At 45.0% G+C, this 16820-nt stretch overlaps 1 protein-coding gene across 1 annotated transcript in view; it reads left to right on the top strand.

The window, feature by feature from the left end:
- The window catches only part of LOC142563492 (putative cytochrome P450 12a4, mitochondrial), an 81910-nt gene extending 72073 nt beyond the window's left edge, over positions 1–9837 (top strand). The window contains exons 4-6 of the mRNA XM_075674044.1: positions 7360–7529; positions 8945–9023; positions 9769–9837. Coding sequence (XP_075530159.1) covers positions 7360–7529; positions 8945–9023; positions 9769–9837 — 318 coding nt within the window. The remainder of the gene's footprint in view (positions 1–7359; positions 7530–8944; positions 9024–9768) is intronic.
- Positions 9838–16820: the final 6983 nt, after the last annotated feature.

The following is a 16820-nucleotide window of genomic DNA, read 5'->3' as shown; positions in this document are numbered from 1 at the left end:
GAATGAAGATTCACTGACGTCTCGAAAAAAATGGTACAACACGTGAAGCAGCTCCTGTCTTCGAAGGAACAATTCAGTGAACATTCTCAATTGCTCTATAGAAGTAGAGCCAACAATTCGACCAAGTGTGGGGGCTGGTGTTTCCAGAGATGGTTTTACACGTAGTTGCAGCAGTTCTCTGGAATCGATTGCGTCACAATATTGTAGGTTATACAAAATATTCTGCAAAAGAACACAATACATATTATTCACAGAGAAATGCTCTGCACTATCAAAGCTACAAAATAAATCCGTACACCTTATTTGAAGAAAGGTCTTCAGAGTGCAACAAAAACGCGCCCTAATTTAGGGGGTTTCATAGGCACTCTATCTACTCCTAGACATAAACGGAATTCATTACCGACTCCATGCTTACTATATATATTGTGAAAATTGTGTTTCACAAAAAAAATTGTTTTGGTCCATCTAAGAGGAAGAAAAAGCTACGCAAGAAAGCCACATGGGTTTTGCATATGGAATGTCTCGCACTTGAAGCTTACTGAAGATTATATATTTAATGCGAAAGCATTCCTTGACGAGTACCCCGGCATGTCACGAGAAAAGTGTATTGCCTTGTAGCTGCAGGAAATGTGTAATTTACGAAGTTCAGACATCGAATCATTATATTAGGGAACATGTTGACTATATATTTATTACATTAGCTTTTACATACTGCAGCCCTGTTAGAGCTAAAACGGGAGTGTCGAATCCTACAGTTGGAGGGCATGCAAAAAGTGCAATTATAAGCTGTGCGAGGCTAAAAATGTAAACAGAAGAAAAATAGAAATCGTCCAGCGGAAGGGAAGCAATGGTACGAGGTAGCGAGTTCCATTATTAAATGTTTAAAAGGAAAAAACTATACTTAAACCCATCAATTCCTGGCTCAGACGGTAATATATTAAGATGATGATACCTCCTAATAATAATATTTGGGGTTTTACGTGCCAAAACCACTTTGTGATTATGAGGCACGCCGTAGTGGAGGACTCCGGAAATTTTGACCACCTGGGGTTCTTTAACGTGCACCTAAATCTAAGCACACGGGTGTTTTCGCATTTCGCCCCCATCGAAATGCGGCCGCCGTGGCCGGGATTCGATCCCGCGACTTCGTGCTCAGCAGCCCAACACCATAGCCGCTGAGCAACCACGGCGGGTATGATACCTCCTAGAAGAAGGTTGCGCAAGTTTATTGTTCGTACCAAGGGTAGACGAGTTCGTTGAGTTAAACAATAAGTGCAAGAGCTTTAGCGATTCTAAGTTGCAACGGATGCTGAGCGGTCAGATTATAAAACTGAATGTTTAGAAGAAGGAGAAAAGTTGCTATAGTATGAAAAGTAGATGAACCTGATAGCTTTTTTGTGTACGCTGTCCGAATTCGCGGTGTGTGATTTCCTTATCTGCATGCCATACCACAAAGGCATACTCCAGAAGTGGTTGGATAACTGATATTTAAGTGACTGCTTTAGTATTTAATGGTGCTGTGCGCACAGTACTCTGTAAGTAGCGCTGCTGTTAATGGTGCCCTGAACCACTTTTTATCGAACTGCAGAAAGGCATTTGAAGTCAAAATAGGCTATTTCAGAAATACTTTGCCGCAAAAGTCATATCATAAGAAGCTAATGAACACTGACATGAAGGACAACAGAGGGTAAATTACTTGTGCTTAGTACATTCAATAAAGAAACGATAAGTTAGCGGAAATGAAAATGGACGAAAGAAACGAACTTGCTGCAGGTGGGGAACGATCCCACAACCTTCCATTTCGCGTGCGATGCTTTACCAATTGAGCTACCGCGGCGCCGTTTGCCCGTCCACTTTCTTGGGTATTTATGTTTCCTTGTAGAACCCTGGGAGTGTTAGCCAGGTCCACCACTCACAGACCTTGGCGGCGTATATGGAACATCCTTTCTGCCGCAGGCGTCACGAGAACGTGACATTTTTGGGTGAAGGCAACAGGTCAATAAACGCACACATGCTACCTGAATGCATCAATGTTGCCTCATTCGAGACCCTCGTTATGTAATCAGCGAGAAGAAAAGGGGTTAACCGAGAGGACCGATTTCATTAGTCATATCATAAGAAGCGAACAAACACTCACATGAAGGACAACATAGGGGAAATTACTTGTGCGTAATAAAAGAAGTAAAAAACGATAAATTAATGGAAATAAAAGTGGATGCAAAAACAACTTGCTGCAGGTGGGGAACGATTACACAACCTTCGTATTTCGCTTGCGATGCTTTACCAATTGAGCTACCACGGTGCCGTTTCGCCGTCTACTTTCTCGTCCTTAATAATATGAAACAGCGCTGTACGCGGATGCCATCTGCGCGCTTAAGCCGTCGCAATCTAGCAATGCTACGGGCCATGTGTAGGGATGCTCTAGCCATCCAAGGGACCTTTCTTTTTTGTCTCTTAGCTTTCAGAGGAACAAATCTTTGCATGCACCTAAAGACAAAATATTGAAAGAAGGAAACTAATATATTAACCTGGCAGGAAGCGCTAAGTTGTTCAAACTATTTGAAAGAATTACACAAGAAGTAATTAATTGAGTCGTGATCAGCACGATTGAAATCGTGAAAAGTAGTATAAACATAACTACATGCAGTTGCACTAAAGAAAATTGACACTAGTACTGCTTTGTGATCCGACATACCACCTGCAACTTCTAATTCATATTCGCCATCAGGAAAACACACAATGACGAACACCTGGTCAAAAATCGACGCCCCTCGGATGCTGCAATCAATAATAATAATATTTGGGGTTTTACGTGCCAAAACCACATTCTGATTATGAGGCACGCCGTAGTGGAGGACTCCGGAAATTTTGGCCACCTGGGGTTATTTAACGTGCACCTAAATCTAAGCACACGGGTGTTTTCGCATTTCGCCCCCATCGAAATGCGGCCGCCGTGGCCGGGATTCGATCCCGCGACCTCGTGCTCAGCAGCCCAACACCATAGCCACTGAGCAACCACGGCGGGTTGCTGCAATCAATGATCTGCTTTAAACCGATGGAAAGTCAAAGGTCGAGCAACTCTTTGCACAACAGGACATTGTGACCGGACACCGATGAACTTAGCCAGTGTATACCACGAACATTGAAGGCACCCTTTAATATTACATCAGCAGGACAAATGTTATATTCGTTCATTAATTGCTTAACGTATGAAGAACTGCAGCGCGTGATAGGGCAGGGCGATAAGCAAAACCAGTTAAAAGAGTTTTCATAAGACTGTCTCAAGCTAATGAGGCCTTTGATGCACAGAAAAGTTGAGGTCCTACTTCAGAAACATTGCGACACCACTACCTCTTCCAGCTTAACGTCCGCTCCGAACTACAGTAAAGCTGAGTGGTGATATTTCTGAGTCCCAGACTCCGACAATATTAGGCAAGTAAGCTGTTGTTAAGGTTACGAAATCACAAAACTTATTTATCAAACTTTTGACATTAGTATTCTAAAGCCGGAGGCTATGATAAGAGTCTTTGTGCAGTGTGAAATCACTCGTTCAGCATTTTTTTGCCTATTTGAAGAACTAGTAGAAGTATCCATCAAGGCTTTCATTGTAAATGAAGGCATGGCCATAGCGCAAAGAAACCACATGACCATTATTCCTGTACAAAGCGATAGGTTGCGAGAGACATTTCCTAAAACCTACATGAACCACGAAATCTTCACTTATATGAATGTGAGTGCTTTTCAGTTTAAATGTCCTGAAGCTTAGCAATTATAGGAGGCGGTCACTTGCCATTTGGTCACCTATCCTATGGCATCGTTCTGTTTGTGGACATTCACCTTTTAGTTGTCCTGTAATTAATTGTGATACCTGAGTTAGAAAAGCTTCGTTACTTTCTTCTGTGTGTAGAGAAACTCAGTGCAAAATAAGGTACTTTCCACGCAGACTGTTATTGAGATAGTCGTTACAAGACGAAATTTTGTTTACTGTATCATTGAATGACCGGATGTCAACACGGATAGCATTATCACTGGAAGTACTGACTTTAGAAGCCGTAGAAGAGTACTTCCCATCAGGCACTGGTTTTTCAAATGCATCAGTGCGGGAGTTATGTGTAGGTTAAAGCTGCTTAATTTCGCTGATATCTTCTGCTATTCTTTTGTCCCACAAGTAGCTGAGCAAGCATATTGAATATGTTAGGATTTACGCCGGCAGACGCTATGGCGTCACAATTGCCGTCCGAAGATTCAGAGTGTGTTCAGTCTTGATTAGAATCCCCTCTAGAACGAGAGAGGTTTTCGGAGTTAGCTTGAAAGGATAACTGTGAATATGATTGGTAGCTTAATATCGATAAGTAACATTTAAAGAAAGAACGGTTCGAAGCAAATACCCATGCCGAAACATAGGGCTACATGGAAAATGTAAGATGAAGCTTGTCGTAGGTGGGAGCGGGGCAATAGAAATTTGTGGGTGGGCCAACTTGAAATTTGGGGGGTAGGTCAACTTGAAATTTTCAGGTGGACCAATTGAAATTTGTAGGTGGGCAACTTAAAATTTGGGGGCTGGCTTACTTCAAGTTCTGACATGTGCCTACTTTAAAGTTGGGCGAGGGCTAACCTTAATTTGGCGGTGGGCCAATTTAATTAGGGGGCACCAACTGAAATTTTGTGGTGGCCCATCTAAAATTTGGGATAAGGCGAACTAAAATTTTAGGTTTAGTGAGCGAGAAATTTTGTTGTGGGCCAACTTGAAATTTGGGGATGGACCAATTGAAATGTGGTCTCATGCTTTGAAAACTCCAGTTAGAGTTTCTCCATAATTTTTACTTGTGACCGCTTGCACTTTCAGACGCAGTGTCAGTCCACACTGCCTTCAGGATCGGCAGCAAATTTCTCGGACTGCACTGCCTTCAATATCGGTCTACGTTTTCAGGCCAGACTAGAATACCACCAAAGAGTCCAACTATGATGGCATCTCTTAATAGAAGTCGCAGTTCCGCTCGAAAAGTGAACCATCGACAGCGATAGCAAATTATTACAGAGTTGTAGGAAGTAAGGACAGTAGTTGATCGGCCATATAAACTTGTAAACATCCGCTTACTAGCTAAATTACCAAACAAGTTGTCACGCGCGCACAGGTAAACGTGAACACATCTCACTAGATGGCCGCGGAGACTGGCTGGCGAATCGCTGGAGTGAGGAATGCGGCAGCAGCAGCGAGAGGATTGACCTTGGTCCTTCCTCTCGCTTCCACGCGAACTAAGCGTCGAAAGCACAGCTGATACGAAGCTACCAGCACTAGGCGCACTTTGTCCATATCGCGGATTGCTTTGAAGATAAGGCATCCGCGCGTACGCGCCGTACACAGCAGCCGCCGGAGTGGAATGTCGCCCATCCCTCCCCTCCCTCCGGTGCCTCGTGCGTGAAGGAAGACGGTGCACTTACACACTGCTTTCCTCCTCTGCGCGTGTGAGATTGTTCCGCGACAATCGTGCGTCCCTAGCAAGTTTCATTCGCACATACAGCATATGGCGCGCGGCAACGATGTTATCGTGCTTGGACTTATAGCAAGATCACGGGGACGGCGATGGTGACGTTGACGGCAGAAATGCAACTGCACTGTCCATATAATTGAATAAAAAACAAAGCTTTGTACGTCGTGTCATGCCAGCTGCTATGAAGAATGTACCACCAACTAATCCACCCGCAAACAATATTCATGGCTAATGTAGAAACCTCCACTGTTGTATTCACTGCAGACGTGCAGCTCTGCGTTGTTCAAACACCTAGTATGAGTGTAGGTTGGTAAAGTATGCTACATTTAGTGTCCCATCTGGGGATAATAAAAACTTTACGGCAGCGAAAGCGGGCCTGTTGCCTCTACATAGTGGTAGGCTATCTTGATACAGGAGAAACCTTACCCGATTTACATTTCTTGTTTATATCGAAACAAAAATCTCAGTTCTCTTTAAGTGTGGAGAAGAAACAAGTGAAGGATGCTGCAATGCAAACTAACATTGACCATGAGAACTCACAATAGGCATTTGCGCATTTCAGCTTTATAAGAAATGAAAACATTACCGGGGCAACTACAAAAAGATCTGTAAATGCAAGAAGCCTAGTTTATTATGGATGATATTCTGGTCTTGGGCGCATCACTAAAATGAACCTTAATAATTCTGCTAGAGTAAATAAATCGCACTTTCAGACACTAGAGCATTATATGGAATCCTGCAGAAGCTTTGGGCGCGTCTGAGAACCTGAAAAAATGACTGAGCAAAAGCATTCCTGCACCATTTCAGTTAGATTTGCATTATTTTGAAGCACAGTCTTACGTGAACTGAGTGTTGCATAAACAGCAGCAGCAAATATAGCTGACCCGTCCTGCTAAACTGCTAGCTCATCTCCACTCAATTTTCGCAGAGGTACAATTTTTCATAAACTTAGGATGAATGACATGTTTTCGTGCATTACCAACCAGTTTCGTGGGCGATAAATCTGAAGTGGGCGACGACTGTGGCAATAATGCAGAAAAATGTTCTTTCTGCCTCAGTACAACAGGCGCAGTCTGTCACAACTGCGTTTACACGCAAACACGGTGAACAACAACCAAGCAGGGGGAATACTCGTGAACACTTGGCAGTACCTACCGTGGCGTCTTATACGGTATGGAATTGCGCTGCTAAGCACGATGTCGCCGGATCGAATTCCGGCAACGGCAGCCGCATTTAGATGTGGGCTAAATCTAAAGATATCCGTGTGGCGTGCTTTGGGTGCACATTAAAGAAACCCAAGGAGGGATAATTATTCTTGAGTTCCCCACTATACGGCGTGCATCACAATGAGATCATCATTTTGGCACGTCAAACCGCCAAATTATAATTACACCTGGCGTTCCTCCTTATAGAGCTTGCACCCCATCATTCACTGTAAGAAGCTTTGAAAAGGCTCGCAATGTTGTAGTTTCTTGTAGTCAGTGTGCGTAAGAACATTTTGGAGAGAACTATCGCAAGCACATTTGACCTAAAATATCCGTTAGGAGGAAGAAAATGACGTACTTTCATTATGACTGAATACTTAATCAAAAGGAATTTGCAAATAGAGGTACTGCAAGCACAGCCTTCACTCAGTCAGAAGCAGTTTCTGCCGGTTCGTAATGCCAAAGGATTTCAGAGTCGTACGTTCAATTTCAGCATAAGAAAGAGATAAACAGAAGAAAAAGATTTTCAACTTCCTGCTTACTTTACAGGAGGCATCTTCTTTAGCTATTAGTTGTCTACGAACAAGATTAAATCATTTGTCTAATTTATTTGTGCTGACTGATGTAAACACAGCGCAAAGTGTTTCCATTTGTTCTTTCAGACGTCTGGTGCTGCCACCTACACGTTATATTGCTTAGCTATGAACCCAGCAGCCCAACAGAAAGCACGTCAGGAAGTTCTCGCTGCAATCAAGGACAGTTCTGGGACATTCTCTGGAGACCTTCATCATCACTTAGACTACGTCAAAGCGTGCATAAAAGAGGCGCTCCGGTAAGTGTTAATTTCGTTCAATACACTTTCCACATCAGCGACAGCGTGCATATGGCTATATTTCACATTAAAAATCTCAGTGGCGCTCCCAGTATGCAACTAATTATACAAGAATCTGTTCACATTTGTGTTATTTGTTTTGTACTCAGATTTGCTGAATACAAGAAGTGACATAGCGGAGCCAATATTACGTCCATGTCAAAGGCCACTCCAGCAACTTCTGCTAATGCACCTTTTCTTATTTAGCCAGCTGTCTTTTCGCAACCATCGCTCTATGACCCCATCCACCTTGCGCGAGGAAAAAGTACACATCTGGCCAGGATGTGCATGGGCGTGTAAGAGAACGTTAAGGTAATGCGAGACGTGTTAAGTCAAACCAGAAGAAATTTGACACAGCTTGACGCGTAGTTAAACTTTAACTAGGCCCAAAATAAGACCTTCTGCCTAGAGATAACTCGAACCCCGGGGCCCAAGGGCGAGAAGACCATGGTATGACAAATGAAGCCCGCGAGCCAGAATAAAACCAACATTAAGAACGACGTGACCAAGCAGGACAAGGTCAAAGTAGGAGACGGGGCTGTCAGCACCTTATTCGGAGTGAAGCCGATCAGTCTTGAAACAATTGCCCTGTGACGAGGGTGTAACGCCCTGACATGGCCATGGCATTGCACTCTCGTGACAGGGCTATGAGCCTTTTAAAGAGTGGACGAAATGTTGCGCTGTATGAGGAAGATCACGATGGCGCCATTGAAATAGAAGAGGACAACGGAGACCTCAAAGGAAGCCAAAGGAAGGCTTCTAAGATGACATTAAAAGTTAGGTATGTGTGACAGCGGCATTCTTAATAATGATTCCCCCTGACACTTGTTATTTTGCAGTGCAGCAGAAATATATTCCGCAAGCATACATTTAATAGAATATTTTCCTACGTCTTTTAGTGTGGCAGCGACTACCGGTCTTCTTGCGCACCCTTTTTAAACCCGGAACTGTAGCCTTGAATACTAGCTTTTTGAAATAACGCAAAGGTGTACTACACGGTGAATTGTATTAATCCTGTGTTACAAGCTGTTGGCGATGCCACATCTACGAATTGCGTGGTTCATGGCTGTCTTTGCACTCACAAAATTTCCGCTAACGAGAACCACCCCACCCTTCTGCGCAGTAAGCTTTGCTGCAAACCTTATGTGAAACGCATGGTAGGTTTATCCAAGCTCATCGAGTAGACTAACACAACGGTCTCACTGTCGCATTAACTTCAAAGTAGGATATTTTCGTTTTCGAAAGAGCGTTGCTTGAGCCGGCTAAGGAGCACTAACGCTATCAAATATTGAATGAGTAGCATTAAAATGTTCCTATAATTTTTACATGCATCACATGAATTGCGTATATTGTCCATTCACTGTTCTTTTTTATAGATTTCACCCCATCATACCAGGAGTGAACAGGAAAATAAACCACGACATCATAATGTCAGGTTACTGCATACCGGCTAATGTAAGTGTGAAAAACGTGATACACATAGCAATGTTGCCAGTAATATCATGGATGGGATGTTTAGGTTCTTAGGTTGCCATGGCTAAGATAAACAGGATATGCTGTGCGACACGCCGGTGTCACAACCTGCCATCTCAATTTTGCCGGCCGAATTATCTGTGGCGTTTGTGAAGTGGCTGTTTCTCGAGCTCACCGCTAAAGCTAAGGCAAAAACTACAATGTGAGTCTTTTGGGGTTTAGAGCGAATAATCGGGGGACGTTGAAGAAAAGTGAAGGAAGCCACTAAAAATTGTTAAAATATTAGCAAGAAGTGGCGACCCTAGTCCGCCGGCTATCAGCAAGTTATTCATTGCTAATAACGTCTGCGTATAAAAAACGAGTGAGGAAGTGCAATGATGCTTCTGTGTTTCAGTAGTGAATAATAATGTAGTTATGTCCACGTTTCAAACGCCTGCTAACATTTGTTGCTATTTGATTAAGCGGACTCCCCAAGCGAATTTGCGCCTTCGTCGTCGGCATCACCATTAGGTTACATTTAGTGTCCATGTGCGATAAGACCGCGACAGCGCGCTTTATGTTCTAAGTGCGGGGGTGAGCCTAGGAGGATGCTGGCTTGATGGTGCGGCGGCGTCTTTTCGCGTGCGCATGGCTGAAGGCGTGAAGGGTGCGCGCCTTCTTTTCCCTAGAGTAAGGGTGGTGGGACGGTCAGTTTTAGTTTACCTTCTATCCTGCTCTTCTACTGCAGCTGCGGCTGCACATGACGCGAATGAGCGCGCCCACCACGGAGGTAGTTTTCGGTGGGCTCGAAAGCTAGGCTGCGCGAAATGGTTGGTTGCTTCTTGTGCGCTGTGCTTTGGCACGCCTAGCACACGCCGCTGAAGCGAGAGGCAGCTGGACGGGAAATTCGATCGCCACTGCTGTCGCTCTTCGTCATGCTAGTGTTGTGACAGCGACCGTCCGCTCCCATCCAGTGACATGTGCTCATGTCTGCCTGCGCGCATAACACCATACCTATTATTTTAGTTAATAGGCAATTGTTTACAGCAGCTTGTCTAGCTGATCAAACTACTCACCTTACTTTGTATATCTATTCTATATTGTGAATCGCAATCAATGTTTCGTCTTACAGTTGTGACACTGGTACTGTTTCTTGCCACTCTTGGGGATTTCACTGCACAATTATTATGACGCTTATTAGTTATTTTTTACTTTGGGAACCATTGAGGGTGCCTCGATCAACCCCAACGAGGAGGCGCACTCGGCTGCGCGAGATTTGACTGACCGTGCGCTGGGCAACGCGTCCTCTCCTGGGCGACCCGAGCCTCTCTGCTCGTACAACGAAATCTGCAAATATAATTATCTGTCAAGAAGACTCCTAGCTTCGCCGCACTCCTCGTTGTGCAGGGCCCAGGCAGTCACTCTCAGACTTCTGCAAACAAGCACTTACCCGAGCCCTGCGGCGCTGTACACAATGTACCCCGAACGGTTCCCAAGCCCGGTCTGCCCTCTGTGTGGTGATTATGCGGACTTCGAACAAGTCCTGTGGGGCTGCGCCTCTGCCGGTCCCCCTTTCACTCAAGAGGAAATGATGAAGCTAAGTAGGGCCCAGGATCAGGCCTCTCAAATCCTGGCAGTCCAGAGGGCTCGCGAGAGGGCAGTAAGGTTCCACCTGATGGTCCCCGAGTGGGCCTAGCCAGGTGACGTGGAGTTTGCTTACGTCTATAGTGGACCAAATAAAGTTGTTTCACTCGCTCACTCACTCACTTCGAACACGAATCCTACCCTCGGGGAACAATTTAGAGATTCAGAGTGTGATATCTGTTACCGTGCATCCATAGATCATGATAAATCACTGTCCGAAGAGCCGTCTTGGTGAAGACAGAGGTTGTTTTCGTTGGAAGCGCGAACACGCACGGTCTGCCGTTAAAATGCGAACAGCGGAGTGCCGGGGGAGTGCGTTTTCTTTGTGCAAATTGGCTAAGACGAAATGTAGCGAAAAATGCAAGGCATCTGGGATGTGCAATGACTGGTGATTGTGACAATGTCAGAGTTGGTCAGGCAGCTTTGTGCTTTTTATACAGGACAATAATCCATCACAACGGTTTTAACAGTTCCTAAAATTGTGAGTGTGAGCATTCGCCAAGGTCAACGCGGAGCTCCTGCCGATCATTTAGCCTATTACACCTATGACAGCAAAGCTGCATTTAGTTCCCAGAAAGCTACCACAGGAGTCGTACGACAAAGCAGCCAGGCAACCCGCAGTCAGGAAGGCGTTCCGTCTTCTACGGACGAAGAATGAAAGGAAACAGAAGCCATTTCTTTACAGATGCACCAGACTGAGATCACTATTTTTTTCGATAGACGGGGATAACGTGTCATTGCAAAAATAAAAAGGAACTGTGACAGAACCCATGTGACGACAACTCTCGTTGGTAATGCGATAGCACTTAATCAATACAGCGGCGCAAAGCATTGCCACCATCGAAACAAAGTGGTATGAAGGGTGCACTGCAGTGGGACTCCTCTTTCGCGCATTCGTAAGCGAACGCGGCACGACCTGGCGCCGCCGCTGCAAAGCCTGCACGTGGCTGCCTGGATGCAGGGTGCGCCGGTGTGTGGCGAACCCTGAGAAATGCGCCATGCGGCCACCGGGCTCCTTTCTCGCTTCTTTCTGGACATGCTGTGCCATCCGTTCAAAACCTTGACGAGCAGCGCAGAAAACAGGAACAAAGAAGATACGAGCACAGAGGCGGGGGGGGGGGGGGTCGAACTGCCACGTTTATTACGGAAGTCGTTACATACGCTTCTAAATGCCCTGTGTATTTCTGCCTTCTATGTCCGTTTTAACTTTTCCCATTTTCAGCTATGAAGCTCAAACAAAAGATTAATTGCCGCTTATTGACGCTGCCGAGAAGTCAGCTCCTTGCCTCCTCGACGAGAAGCTGAGAATTGTTCTCTCGCTTGCCGCAAACTCAGTGGCGCATACTGAGTGACGCAAGTTGCCGAGAAGTTCACTGAAGCGACACATTGCGGTAATTCTTTCCATGAGAGGCATTTTTGAAAGCGCTACACACCCAGTGCATTAGTGGCGTAGCCTGGTGATGTGCCGGGTTCCTGTCCTTGAAGCACCCTTGTGACGTATTTTTGATTCGACCCAGCAACCGATAAATTTAAGGCATCTTTTCTGTCATTGTCGAGTGGCAAGTCTCCATTCGTAGATACCTGGTTGCCCAAGTTTGCTTCTAAGACGTTTATCGAAGAGTGGCACACCACTATTAGCAAATAGTCAGTCACCCAAATTGGCGTAAAAGAAGTTCAACTGAAGACCAGCACAACCGAGTGGCACATACCCTCGAAGTCATCCTCAGAGTTTCTTCGAACTGCGGTTTCTACGCGGTCCCGCAACTGCTCATGTCGACGTGGAATAGGTTATTCCAAGAGCGTCACGTATGTGGCACATTGCCACATACGTGACGACTTAGACAGACAGAGAGAGGAACACACAGACGGACGGACCTACGAGCAGACGGACGGTCAGACGGTCAGACGGACAGACGGACGGACGGACGGACGGACGGTCGGACGGACGGACGGACGGACGGACGGACAGACAGACAGACAGACAGACAGACAGACAGACAGACAGACAGACAGACAGACAGACAGACAGACAGACAGACAGACAGACGGACGGACGGACGGACGGACGGACCTTGAAAGCGGAGACGTGATATCAAGGTTAATGGACTAAACGTCCACCTCTTGGATCAGAGCCATGCTGTACTCAACGAATTATGTACAAACACCGCACATTGCAGGCTCACCTAGAGTGGGTCCCAGGTCAGCAACATATATAGGGCGATAAAGTGGTTAATTGTTTACCTCGTTCCCACAAAAGTGGGCAGCCTCAACAAGGGGCCTTATATCTTTTGATCAAGAGGCGTTCCAGAAAACATTGCAAAGAACGCCGTAATCGGCTCAAAATGTCAAAAACCATGGGCTGCTTTGACCGTCCTCATCCCCAACACTAAACAGGAGGTTGTACTTATCTGCTCAGTAAACAGCAATGCTATCCAACACCTAATTCACATGGCACCTGGCAAAACATCGTCATGTGTATGGCACCTACTTTATATGTTATTTTTTATTTTTAGTATATACTGCAGTGAGCGAGATCATGCAAGTGGGGTTACATGTATAAAAAGATCGTCTTCGTTGTTTCGTACAACAATATGAACTGCTGCAAAGTAACTCACAAGTATTGCACAAATTGAACAAAGGCCGAACAGAATATGCGACAGTTGGATCGACCATAGGCTTAAGGAAAAAAATGCGTTATACAATCAAATTACAATGTGTCCGACTGAGTCTTGAGTCTTTCTATCGGCCTTCGTGTCTCATATTTAGTTATTTTAGTTATCAAGCATAACTATAGAAGGTGAACCGGTAGATCTCTATTTATTGAAGATAAAGCATTTATTTGTGAAAGGGTTCCTTGCTGTGCGCGTACTTACTTTTTGGTAAGATAACAGTTTTATATGATAGAACCTTTAAATCCTCATGTGCAGTTTTTAACTTGTGCCTCAAGAGAGAGAGATAGAGGGAGAGAGGGAGAGAACAATACAGAGAAAGGTAGGGAGGTTAACCAGAGGTAGTTCCGGTTGGCTACCCTGCGCGGCGGAAGGGTTAAGGAGGATAAAAACAGAAAGAGAGTGGAAGGGGGAGATAGAGAGAAAGAGAGATGAGCTCGAGCAAAGCGCGTAGACTACAGAGCGGTAAAAGGCGGCGTTCTTAAAGTCTATTGTGAAACCCTGTAGATCAAAGCAACCTTAATAACGCGAGTGGGGCCCTCAACGCGGATGTTCTTTCGGAGCAATGACTTAAGGCTTTGAGTATCCTCAAGATACCGAAATTTCATTAAGCAGACGTACTTTGGTTGTCGATGTACTTAGACCATTTTAGCCTTTTCTTTATTGTCACTCCCAAATATGTATGTTCGCTCACGTTCTTTACCGCTGCGTATCATTCTTGTAAGAACATGGCAATGGTTATTCTTCATACTAACGTACGCTATACTTAGAGTGAATTCTCTGAAGCACTTTCCTCTGCGCATGTTTATTACGCTCACATTTTGCCTTCCCTACGCCGGAGAGAGCTGGACCGTTCCGCTGCACTACAGTGTAGCCATTGATGGTGGCCCAATAACATCACGTCGACGCGTCCAGACAATTTGACTGTGAAATAGCTGTATAGTCCTGCAGCGACGACAGGAACAAAGGGTCAATAAAAACAAAGTTTAAACGAATAAGTGCTGTGCGCTCATGTCGCTTTGGAGCTATGATCATTTTGTAAAAATAACATTGCTTTTTAAACAAAGCAGGCAACAAATAGTCAGCTAGCGTCCATTAGCTAATCAGGTTTTACTACTTCTGCCCATTGCACACAGGGCCTACTATGTGTAAAGGCATTCGATCTCTACGATGCTTGATTACTCGCGCATAGGAGATTGCCTCAGAACTTACACTGCTTGAAGATTTCGAGGACGGTCGACATAGAAGAGCTCAAAACTGAAAATAAACCGAGAAACGAACTTCATGTAGAACTCAGCTTACAATGGGATGTCTTAGTTAATGCAATTACCATTCAATTAATTTAGCGGCACACCGTAGTAGTATCGTTGAAAGCCGCCATGTTGAGGGGAGTACGTAGCCTAGCTACTCTCCCGCGCTTCCCTGTGAACAAGCTGTGCCATCTGGCAACCGCGCCAAAAGTCGGCGCGTGTGTGCGAATATGTGATTGAGAGAAAATTGCCATAATACACATAAGGCGGGCTCGCTTCTGCCCAACACAGGAGTGGTTCTAAAGTGCTTCTAAAGAAGTGCAGCTAATTGAAATGCGGGCCTATACGCTGCTGCACGGATCCAGAGACTCAAGTTAATTTCAAAAAGTTCACTAATGCACTGCACATACCAAGTTGCGCATCGCTGGACACAACCAAGTGGGTCTCAAAGAGGTACTTGAAGAACGGCGCATACGCAGCGCCATATACCTAGTGGCCCAAAATATTCCGATGTACCCCGTTTCCTGTGCTCCGCAGCCCGATGTGCTGCCCAGTGAGCCAAGTTCGCGGGAAAACAGTCAGAGGCATAGATAGGCAAGACAGGCAGATAAACAGACAGACCCCAGAAAGGGCACCCTAAGAATGCTAATGGTATTAATAACATAACATTTTGTCATAACTTCACAAGACGTACCTTCTGTGAAGGAGCGTGGCTAGTGGCTCGTGAGCGTGCTGCATGCGCTACTATTGGCGATCGCTAAACACTACTTACGAATGAACTGTGTTGAGTCTACATGAAATGCACAATAAGGCGACTAAGATACTAAAACGCAAGCGATTTAGATGGACACATAGATGGGTATCGCATTGCTTACGCATTCTTCTCGCTCAAGAGTTAGCATTAAGACCAACACAATTTATTTGTCTGCTCTTGGTGTGTACTAGGGTCATTCTTTTCGAGCAACGATTTCTTATCGCTATTGTTAGTGCTCTAAACGGGAATTAAAGCGATGAGCGCTGCAATATTGTACGTACAACTTTTCAGACTTTGTTACGAACAGAACCTTTTGTAGCCGGAAGGCTGGAGAACTTCACTCGGGCTGCGGAGTTTCTACCCGAAAGGTGGCTGCGATCGAGAGATGACCGTTCTTCCAGTAAGAATGACCATACTTGGAACCTGCATCCTTTCGCCTCTCTCCCATTCAGCACTGGACCAAGAATGTGCCTTGGGAGAAGAATCGCTGAGATGGAGATCTGTATTCTTGTGGCGAAGGTAAGTTCGACAGGGTAGAGACACTATGACGAAACATTGACATGCAACGCGCATGTTGGAATCAATGTGAAACGATACCATTCTTGAAGCGGGTAAGTAAATTATATGGAATGTGGTAATTCCAACTGTTTTGAATTCTGAGTTTCAGTGTATTGTGAGTGTCGCTGCTGCGGCCGGGCCGGTCAGTATCTCGGCGCATATACATGTCTATATGCGCACTAACGTCATACAGGGTGTCCCATCTAATATTAGCCGAATAGTTAAACATTATGACACAATACACGATGATGAGGCCTACAGGGTTTCTTGGTCACTACTCAACCGCCATCTCGATAATTTTATGCGCGAATTAGCAGGCAAATTCGAGATGAATATTTATTGAACAGTGATTTGATTAGCCTGAGTTGAGATGCCAAATCTGGTGTCGTGTCCTAAAAACATCCCGTTTAGCAAGTTTGAGCGATTTACGTCCGACGCAGTTATTTTGCTCCGCGCTTTAGTCGCACGGCGAGAAATTCACAAAGTGCCGCGTGATAATGCTTCCGCATGCCATGACGCCAGTGTACCCGGATGTATTCCTGGGACAACGCCTTCCTTTCGGAGATGGAAGTGAGAATGGGGCGTGTCAACCACGCAACTTCTCCTTAGATACGCAGTAGAGCGAAAGCGTATGATCGACGACAACTGTAAGTTGAATTGCCCTCCAATATTTTGTTAGCAGTAAGCATCATCATCATCATCACCACGCCATCATTGTCACCATAATCATCCTCATTGCCATTATCATGATAATAATCGTTGCACTTTTTTAGACTGCACTATCTTGTCCATCAAACCAGGAAAGAGGCCAGAAACAGATGTTAGAAAAAAACTACTTGGTGAGAAAAAGTCTTCAAAATTGATCTTAAAAATTGAATTAGATCAATATTGTGATTTTCGTGATAGATGCCCAAAAAGATTGCGT

This window comes from Dermacentor variabilis, chromosome 11 (assembly GCF_050947875.1).
Source record: "Dermacentor variabilis isolate Ectoservices chromosome 11, ASM5094787v1, whole genome shotgun sequence".
Classification (NCBI taxonomy): domain Eukaryota; kingdom Metazoa; phylum Arthropoda; class Arachnida; order Ixodida; family Ixodidae; genus Dermacentor; species Dermacentor variabilis.
The sequence above is the reverse complement of the archived record's forward strand: the minus strand, read 5'-3'. Positions and strand labels throughout refer to the sequence as shown.